The sequence below is a fragment of the Panthera onca genome, chromosome B4 (assembly GCF_046562875.1).
Source record: "Panthera onca isolate mPanOnc1 chromosome B4, mPanOnc1 haplotype 2, whole genome shotgun sequence".
Lineage (NCBI taxonomy): Eukaryota > Metazoa > Chordata > Mammalia > Carnivora > Felidae > Panthera > Panthera onca.
The window spans coordinates 48,050,662-48,061,065 of NC_138345.1; the positions used below are offsets into that span (position 1 = coordinate 48,050,662).

The 10,404-nt window shown below is 44.9% G+C and overlaps 1 protein-coding gene across 1 annotated transcript in view; it reads right to left on the reverse strand.

Annotated features, from left to right (window-relative positions):
• Positions 1–3,787, reverse strand: part of PLBD1 (phospholipase B domain containing 1) — a 53,043-nt gene extending 49,256 nt beyond the window's left edge. Inside the window, exon 1 of the mRNA XM_060658314.3 lies at positions 3,062–3,787. Within this exon, the coding sequence (XP_060514297.1) occupies positions 3,062–3,170 (109 nt within the window). The 5' untranslated portion in view covers positions 3,171–3,787. The remainder of the gene's footprint in view (positions 1–3,061) is intronic.
• Between the last annotated feature and the right edge of the window lie 6,617 nt (positions 3,788–10,404).

Genomic DNA, 10,404 nt, shown 5'->3' on the forward strand with positions numbered 1-10,404 from the left:
GGGCACCGGTGAGTCATGGAAGTGTGGAAGAGGCAGTGTCCCAGAGTCAAGGGCCAGCTGTGCCAGGCAAGTGTTGTCTAGGCCAACGGAAGCCTCAGTCTTACTGGGGAGCAAATCAATCAGGCCTTCAGCCTGAGAAGCCCTGATATTATCTGGTGTAATTTCATTATAAGAAAGTGGCTGGGGCAATCTGCTCAAACTTAATTATTGGTATTTTGGTGAAGAGACTCTGGCGCATACCAGGGTGAATCAGCTTCTTTGTATCTGATCAGCTCTAGAGCTCGGGAGAGAATGCATTTCCAGAATCTAGCCCTGCAAGTCCAGGGGCCAGATTTGGAACCAGTTTTACCAAAGCACATGCCAACTTAAAAGTTCTCGGCAACCAACTCATCTCTTTCCCTAGTGATGTGACCTCACTATACACACCACTTAGAAAAATTATGTAAGACATTCCTAAAAACAAATATGGGGCTTTTCAATCTGGAAGGATAAAGGCAATGCTATTAAATGGCTAAAGTGTATAACAGTTTGAAAGACAGGCAAGGATGAATGTGCAATTATTTGCCAATGTTTCTGTAGGAATGAAGCTACCAAGTAAGCTTTAAAAATTAAGGATGGGGCGCCTGGGTGGCTCAGTCGGCTAAGCGTCCGACTTCGGCTCAGGTCACGATCTCACTGTCCGTGGGTTCGAGCCCCGCGTCGGGCTCTGTGCTGATGGCTCAGAGCCTGGAGCCTACTTCAGATTCTGTGTCTCCCTCTCTCTGACCCTCCCCCGTTCATGCTCTGTCTCTCTCTGTCTCAAAAATAAATAAGCGTTAAAAAAAAAATTAAAAAAAATAAATAAAAATTAAGGATGTTTTTGGATTAATAGGTGCACACTGGTAGCTATCAAAATCATCCCAGGGAGATGAAAGTGCAATCCCTTCAGTGTTTGTTGGGTACTCATCAAATTCAGAGTACCGAGCAGGGCACTTCAGAGAAAACATGACAAGCAAGAGGTAGCAAAGGCTGTCAGTCTAGCAGAAGGGTAAAACAGAGCAGAAAAGTTGCACCGGAAAGCAGGTTACTATGGGTGGAACAAAGGAAACAGATCACGTCTGTTCTAAGTAATCAGTGTGGGCATCACCAGCTGTTCCACAAGACCGTGGTAAGAAGTCTTTTCCGGATTGCCAGGCACAGTGCTGTCAGGATCACTGGCCGCAGAAACTTCCGAGCTCTTTGCCTTGACTCCTGACCAAACTGGCCTGGTGTCAGCTGATTATTTGGAGACCTAGTGTAAGCAGCTGTTTCTTATCAGGTGATAACTTCTTAAATAAACAGTGCCTCATCTTCAGAAAAACAACATCTCTACCTCACTCCTCAGGCTGTCCCCTCCATCTAATGAACATTTAAAACAACCCAGGGGTGCCTGGGTGGCTCAGTTGGTTAGGCGACCGACTTCGGCTCAGGTTATGATCTCGCAGTTTGTGAGTTGGAGCCCCGCGTCGGGCTCTGTGCTGACAGCTCAGAGCCTGGAGCCTGCCTCAGATTCTGTGTCTCCCCCTTACTCTAACCCTCCCCTGCTCACCACCCTCTGTGTTTCTCTGTCTTTCAATAATAAATAAATGTAAAAATAAACAAATAAACAAACAAACCCGAAAACTCCAGAGAACAGAAAAGTGAGAAGGGTTTCACTCATCATTCTGGACACAAAAAGCCATTTCCGTTTCTGGAGCACTTTCTAGCCTGTCCCAGGCATGTCTGAATGAGCAGCTGGGCTAAAAGTGTGGCATGAGCGCCACCTCCATATCCTAGGCAAGGAACAGAATGTGCAGGTAAATCAGGAGTCAGGGGTCTGGGGGTGCATGGCTGCTGATCCCAGAGGCCCAGGCAGTTTAAAAGACTGGAAAGATTTAAGAGTGGTAAGTGGGCAAGTTGTGAAAGCAAAGAGCTTGAAATCTGATATTTGTGGTTGCTTGTCGATGGAAGGTGGTGTAGTAAGAATCAGTACACTCATTTGGGAAGGGGTTTGCTCTCCCGAACTCCACCCTACTCTTGCACAAGTTCAGCACAGAAAAGGGCTTATGAAATAAACTTAATCCTCCCTTAATATTACTGTTGAAGTCTTTCAAGTGTCTATGGTTAATCTTGGTCTTATCCATTGGGAATAAAACTGATAAATCCAGGAGTTTTTTTGTTCTTGTTTGCTTTTTTGTTTCGTTTTGTTTTTGTTTTTGTTTTTTTCACAAAGGGTATAGATTGGTGTTAATATCTGTAAGGATAACACCCGTTTTACAAAGGGGGTTGTATTTAAGTAAATGCCATTTGTCAACTCAGCAACGACTTCACTTGCTGCGTATCTGAACCCAGACAATGAATTTCTCTCAATTTCAAACGTTCTGTAGAATGAGGATAACAAATCCTATTTAGGGTTGTGGTAAGCATTATAGGAAAAGCCCTTTAGCACACCGCCTGGCACATATCAAGCTGACAATACCAGGTTGCGGTTATTTTAAACCAAAGTCATTGGCAGTTGAGAAGAAAAACTGGCAGTCCGCAATCAGACCTCTAAGATGTGAATAAATACATTTTATTTATAAATAAATTTATATTTAAATATTTTATTTATTATTTATTTATTATATTTTATTTATATTTTATTATTAATTTATTAATTTATTATATATTTATTTATTATATTTATTATCAATATATTTATTTATACTGGTTCTTTTAGGACCAGTAGAGAAAGGCTCAGCAAGCCAAGTGTCGTGCAGGAGCGAACTGATTTATTGGCCAAGAATTCTGGCCAACACTTCTTAAGTTCGCAGAAGACACCCCGTGCCCTTCTCGGGGGCCATCCCCGAGCTGCGGCGGGCCGCAGCGGGTCCGGCCCGTCCCCCCGCCCCGCGGCGTCCTCCCAGAACCCAGACACCCGCTGGGAGTCAACTTGGCCGAGCCCGGGCGCGGGCGCGGGCGGGAGCGCACGGAGCGGCGGCGGGCGCAGCGCGGGGCACGCAGGCGCCTGTCCTCGGACTCCCCCTCCCCGGGGCCTCAGGTCCTCGGGGCGCGCACGACTCACCTGCCAGGCTCGGCGACACCGCGGCGGCCAACAGCAGCAGCAGCGGCAGCAGCGGCGGGGTCGGCGGCGCGGACAGCCCGGGGCGCCCGTCCCGGCTGCGGCGGGCCATCGCTCGGCGGCCGCGACCTCCCCTGGTTGGACGAGGCAGCTGTCGTGAGAGCGGCTCTAGGGCCGGCTGCACCGCGCAGCGTCTCCGAGGTTGGGGCGTCCCTAACTTCCCTCTTCCATTAGCCCTGCCTGTTTGGGGCTTTTAGGGGCGAGGAAGCCTCACGTGGCCTTGGGAACAACCTTTGCCCCGCCGGGCCCCAGTCTGGGAAAGGCGGGTCCTTTCTGACCCTTTAGCACCCTGTGGGCTGGGCTGGGCAAGTTCCCCAGCTGCGCTTATGCGATCTGGAGAGGGTACGTGCCACTTTCCCTGCGCTCGTCGGGCAGTTTTGCGGCCCAAGGTCTGAACGAACCAGTTCACATCAACACCGCTAGCCTCTGTCGCCAGGTTCGGCCACTCGTCTGTAGCTGCTGGGATGAGGCACCCTGGGCAATGGTGACAGGCATGCCTATACGCAGCTCTGCTTCTTTGCCATTCTGCAGTGGTCTTCACGGGTCCCCTAATCCCTCAGTGATCAGTGCCCCTCCATCTCGGCTGTTTAACCTAGATCCATTTGCTGCAGCCCAGGACTTTCGCTCCTTTGCCGTTCTCTCCATTGGCTGGAGCCACCACTACAATGTGATTCAGACGGGGCTGAAACTAGATCTATCCCTGAGTTCCCGCGAAGTTCCCATTTCTGTGGGGGGGGGGGGGGGGGGGTCAGTTGACATTGTGAAGTAGGCAAAACTATGCCTTGGGTGACATTGTGAAGTTGGCAAAAGGTGCCCTAGGTGACATTGTGAAGTAGGCAAAATGCATTTTATTTCTTCCATAAGCATTTGTTGAGCCCATCTTATGTGCTAGGTGCCCGGGATATACAGACAACCAAGAGCATGTCCTACCAGACAAGAAGGGACAAAGGCCTATAAATAAGCGGGTGCTCAGAAGTTGCCATTAGTACTGTAACAGAGCTATGGTTAAGGTACAGTGTGGGAACCCAGGACTGGGACAAGCCACTACAGAGTGGGGTGGGGAGGCGCTAGGTACCCCACTCTTTTCTCTTGGTCTTTCTTGCAAGCTTAACTGAGATGTCAAGGGGAGATGGGAAGGGAGGACAAGAAGCAGCTTTCTTAGAGAGGGAGATACATTTACAGTTGTTAGAAAAGATGTAGAACAATTACACCACATCTCTGCAAATTGTTGAACACAAGTCCTAAGCCATCATTTTGTTTGGTGACAGCACCGATTACAGTACCTGGATGATAACGTCACTTAACGAATGAAGGAACTGAGGACATTGCAAAAAGTGCACATGTTTCTTCAAGTTAGAAAATTAAAGTGAAGGCAAATTATGAGGATTCTGGCTGTGCCACCTTGGGAAGAGAGCTACGTGGGACATTCAAAGAAGTTGTGCCGCCCCAGATATTTGAGTCATGCTACCCTCTACCACCTTCTTTCATCCTACTAATCCTTCCAATGCAAGGAGCCAAGTATTTGGATGTGATCATGTATGTAAAAATACCTGGTGGGAGCTATGAGACATGCATTCATCTATTAGGTAGTCATCAAATACTTGTTGACTTCCATGTTCCAGACATAGAGCAATAAGCAAGGTGGACAAAATCTCTGTTCTCACAAAGCTTGCGCTCTAGTGGGGGAAGCAAATTATGTAAATAAATTAATTCAATCAGGGTTTCTCAACTTCAGCACTGTGACATTTTGGGCCATACAATTCTTTGTTGTTGGGGGTTGTCCTGTGTATCCCCTGGCCAGTATCCACTAAGTGCCAGTATCATCCCTCCCGCCAAGTTGTAACGATCTCAACGACTCCAGACTAATTGCCAAATGCTCCCCTAAGGGGCAAAATTGCCCTCAGTTGAGAATCACTGGATTGGATGATGATACATCTTACCTTCTTTAAATTGGAGGCGGGGCAGGAGGGTTACTTCTCAGGGAGGGATATGAGCAGCCAAACTCACACCAAACTGAGAAGAGAAGGACCACAGAAGATGTTGACTATGAAAGGTCTTTATCACTTTTCTGGCAGACATGTGTGGTTTGGGGCGTCTCACCAGCCATTACCTTATTCCTGGTGCTACTTTTTCCTGAATCTGGGCTCCACTGGTTTAGGAGTTTCAGTGAGCAAGAGGGAGGCATGTTTCCACCCAGAGACACAATAATAGTTTCATTGAGCTGGGATTTGAAATTACCGCTTGGTCTTCACTGGGCTTCTCTGGAAAAAAATAAAAAGGACGCGAATGGGATTATTGTGTTGGTTAGAGTGGTTGAGCCTGACAATGAAATGGAAATACAGCTACAGAGTAGTAGGAGGGAGCAGTAGAAGAAGCTCAGGGGAGTTCCTACTGAAGTGATTAATGAATGTGCTGTCACCTCACCTAGGCAGCACCACCAGGGACTAAGTCTCCTCACCCCTCTAGGCAAACAACCCCAGCCGGCTGAGATACTGGCCCCAGTCTATAGCTGGGTGACCAGTTACAGAAACAGAGATGGTGACCTCTGTGTTTCTTTCCTTGCTGTAACATATATATGATGGATTCAAAAGTGTACAGTTCCAGAATGCAATGCACACATGTAAATTTATTTCTTCTCATAACTAACTTAGCATTCAAACACTTATCCACTGACAGGAGAGCTTTTCACAGGTCAAATTTTGGGTTATTCAGTCTTATTTGGGCTAAGTCCTTACCATCCTTTGCCTTCTCTGTATCCTTCCCCATTTCCTGGACATTGATCTCAGTTTCAGTCATCTTACATATTGACCTGATATTGGATAAGAGGCATCTACTCTGTGAGTCACCCTCTGGGCTTAGTGGCCTCCACCGAGATGTGGTTTATCTTTTCTGATCCTTTATCTGTGGTTCTTGGCTTTGAGTCTAGATTCTTACACATTCTGTGTGTATTAGTTAGGGTAATGCTAGCTATTGTGACAAATAAACTCCAAAAGTTCAATGGGTTAATACAACAGAAGTTTATGTGTGGCTCATATCCCAGTTCAGTGTGGGAGTTCTTAATTTGTATGTGGCTTCCTTTCATTTAGAAATTTAGAAACCCAGAGGTGCCGGGTGGTTCAGTCAGTTAAGCGCCTGACTCCTTGATTTCGGCTCAGGTCATGATGTCACTCACGGTCGTGGGATTGAGTCCTGCACCGGGCTCTGCGCTGAGTGCGGAGTCTGCCTAAGATTCTCTCTCTCCCTCTGTCTCTCCCCCTGGTCTCACTCTCACTCTCTCTCTCAAAAAAAAAGAAAAAGGAAAAAGAAATTTAGAAACCCAGCTTCCTTTCATCTTGTGGTTCCACATTCCCTGAGGCAGAGGCTCCCAAACTTTGTTGGTTCATAGTGTCCTTGGGGTCTCAGCAATATATTCTTGGGGCTGCAGACCAAAAGAAATATCTAATAGTTCCTTTTATTTAGTGGTTAGTGCTAAACAACTTAATAATAGTAGTTTTCTCAGTGTCCTGGGACAGTGGTATGCTTTCTTCAAAAATCAATAATATCCCAAATACACTCTTCAGTTCATTATGGTGTGACCTACTGGTATTACTATTTCCTGTGAAAATTTAATATATTCTAGGCACGTCTTGTGAACTCATTATGGTTGTCACACTAGAGGCAGAGACAATCACCCTAGGACCTTGGAGTCTTTTCTTCCAACCAGAAGAAGGGGAAAGAGTATAGTGTAGCCCTGCTTTTTAATCACTTTTGCTCGTATTCCACTGGCAGTCTCTAGACATATCGCCATACCTATATGCCAGAGAGGCTGGGAAATGCAACAGTTTGTACCTGGAACATCACCCCCCAGTAGGGAAACATGATTTTTTGTGGGCAGCTAGCTGTTTCTGATACTATTTGGCAACCTCTCCATCCAGATTTGGATTCTACTGGGTCCTTTGGCTCATTCTCAAGTGTGTCTGATCTCTGGGGTGTGGCAGTAGGGACTCAAAGATACTCTAATGTGTGTCGATTAGTGAGCCTTTCTGGGGGTACATCTCCCCAGACACTTCCCCCAGTTGTTGCTACTCTACAAATCAGGTGCCGTGAGGGGCACACAACTTCATTCTAAGTTTTGCAAGTTCGTGAACTATGCTCTGGAAATTTTAAACATACTTTCCTCTGGTAATTCGAGACCTATCTTGGGTTTCTGTTACCAAATATTTCCACACGCAGCCCCACCCAGTAAGTAGGTGACTCACCCCCCCCAAAGGAAGGGTGGTACTGGCCTTTGCACCAACCCACTACACATTTCTCTTATCAACTCTTCAAACTTTTTACTTCTTTGGATAAAACTAATTCAACATTATTATATTTCTTATTCCAATTTATCTTTTTAATATATTTTTTTAAATTTTATTTTATTTTTGAGACAGAGAGAGAGAGACAGAGCATGAGTGGGGGAGGGACAGAGAGAGAGAGGGAGACACAGAATCCGAAGCAGACTTCAGGCTCTGAGCTGTCAGCACAGAGCCTGACCTGGGGCTCAAACTGATAAACCACAAGATCATGACCTGAGCCGAAGTCGGACGCTTAACCAACTTAGCCACCCAGGTGTCCCCCCAATTTATTGTTCTCGAATATGCTTTATGCCCTTTTATTTAAATCTATGTCTTTAAAGGTTCCAAACCAAGTTTTTGAATATTTTAAAATATTTTCCTCTCCCAGAAGAAAGGTTACAGCTTTGAAGACTACGGTCTTTGTCTACTCAAGACCTCAAAAAGACACAAATTTTACGCTTTGATCTTTCAGTATTTTCATTTTTCCTCCCTTGAGCAATGAGCCTTGGACTCTTGGAATAAATAGAGTGAAGGAAGCTTTACAAGATTAAACAGTTTCTCAGAAGACAAATGTGTAGGGCAATGTCTTAGACTGCTATCCAACTATTCTGTATGTTTACTTCTATAACTAATTCTTCTCGTCTTTTCTATTCTTTCCCTCCATTATTGTGTGTAGGCCGTTTTGGTAGTTAAACTTATCATTTGGCCTATAGGTGTCAGAAGATAGAGCTGAGATGGCTACAGAACCGAAGAAAGGATGGACATGCCTGAGAAATCTTGGACTTGGGTTTGATGCTTGTGGAACTAGTTTTGACTACTTCCCACACAGTACTGTGATGTGTGCCTGTCCTTTCTGCTACTCACTGGCCTGCCCTTTCTATAAGCTGCCACCCATTATACTTGCCAGGCTGCACATGTCTTGCAAGTTGCATACACGAAAGAGGGGCTGCCCTTGGTCAGTGATTGTAGGGTAATCAGCATGTGTTGGCTTTAGGGTCATGGCATACAGGTGAGAGGTGTATCAGCAATGGTTTACTGCAGCCAGAGATGTAGCACTTAAGAAAGAAGTTTCTGTACAAGTTGAATACTGACACAGTAGTTTGTGATCACTCTTTTTCCTACAGCTGACACACACGAACTTTTTACCCTGCCGATAGGCATCTTTATACCCATCTGTCCCTCCAAAGAGGCTGAAAAAGTCACTCCCAAATACTTTTAGGATACAGAGGATTTTCTGCATTGTTTAAGGATGTAATCTGGTGCCAGACAGCCCTTTTTTTTCAAAATGTTCTAAATCTCTTTTTCTAGCTCTTGCCGAAATTAAGTGGCTACATCCTGGAGTACCTACCACTGGCTTCCTCTATTTTTTTCTCTACTGTTAATAGTTTAGCATCACCTCTTCATTCTATAGACAGAAGTACAAATGCCCAATAAAAACAACTGCAAATTAAACCTTTCCTTCGTGGGGCTTAACCTTGACTATAGATGTGAAATATTTCGGTGATGCATGTCCCTGCTTTTCTTTCAGGTTATAAGAAAGGACTTAAACCTGAATGGTACATAACAATGAATAAATGAAAAATACTTGATAAATATTTGATAAGGATGGCTGCTCCTGATGTTTTAAAACAAAGACAGTAAGAAGAAACTTTTAGGCAGTTAATTCTTGCAAACTGTCTAGAAGTCAACACCGTTAACCCGGGTCAAAACTCCAGAAAATGTTACTAGGAAAAGATCCTATTTTAGCCTAGTGGCGTAAACTAGATTTGCCTCTCCTGGACACAGGAAATGGAGTGTACATGGTGCATATTAATTTTCCAGACAACTGTAGGCTGAGAAGGGAGTCCTGAGGGAGTGGTGTCAAAGGAAATTTGAATACTCTCTCTGTTGAGAAACTGTCTGCTGTTCATTGGCTTGTGTTAAATCATAAAAATTCAACTGAGTACATTTAAAGATCAAATTGGCTTTATCCCACAATTCATGAATCGAGCAACACTCCGTCTAGCAAATAGAAAAGACCTCCACTGAGCTGTGGAAAAGGAAAGGTTTTTAAAGGCAGAAAGGGGGTGGAAAAAGGAAATTCTCCCTGCATAGAGTACAGTTTCAGGAAAGGTCCCCCTCCTAAGGGGAGCAGAAGTGGAGACTACCTCACTGGTATTGATCAGGTAATTCCAGGTTGACTGGTTAAAAATCACCATCTCTGGAGAGGTAGAAAGTGCTGTTATGTTAGACATTAAGTCATAGACATTAAGTTTACCCATGTGGGGCTTAGCACAAGTGACTCTAATTTGGGGCTGTTCTCTCTCTCTCTCTCTCTCTCTCAAACACTTCCTAATTGGTTTACATCTTCAGAATCCCCTTTTCCACGCTACCACCAATACCTAAGCTCCGGGCACCCCTGCCCTGCCCTCTCTCGGCAGCCAGCAGATCCTTCCCTTAAAACTGATTCTCTCAAGCCTCAATCCATCAGTCTTACTGCCCTGGAGGCTAGAACACATTTCAGGCTCATCAAAGCTTTCTCTCAACAAAGGTGGTTCTCCCCTTAGGGGTAATTGCATACCACTTCTAAGAAAAGAGTAGGTTCTGAATTGGTCCCAAAGCAAAAACAAAACCAAACAAAACTGTGAAATTTCCAGTAGGGGGTTGTGTGTGGGAAATGTTACCTACAAAACATGAAACATCAGATTAACTTTGCCACAGGAGAATCATCTACATACATACTTTTTGGGAGGAAAGGTTGTGGTCATGAAATTTTATACTGGGTTAATTTTAGTTCATGTATTAAGGTAACAGATATTAAATGACTCAGAAAATAGAACTTCTCTGAATCATTTTTGAAAAAATTACTTTGATAGTCTTCGACTGACTGACACGTCAAAATTCAGGCCAGAAGAATGGGGAAGACATAATGTAAAAATTGAGAGGGGGATCTTTCACTCGGTTTGGTAATTCAAGACCCCAAATTCAGGG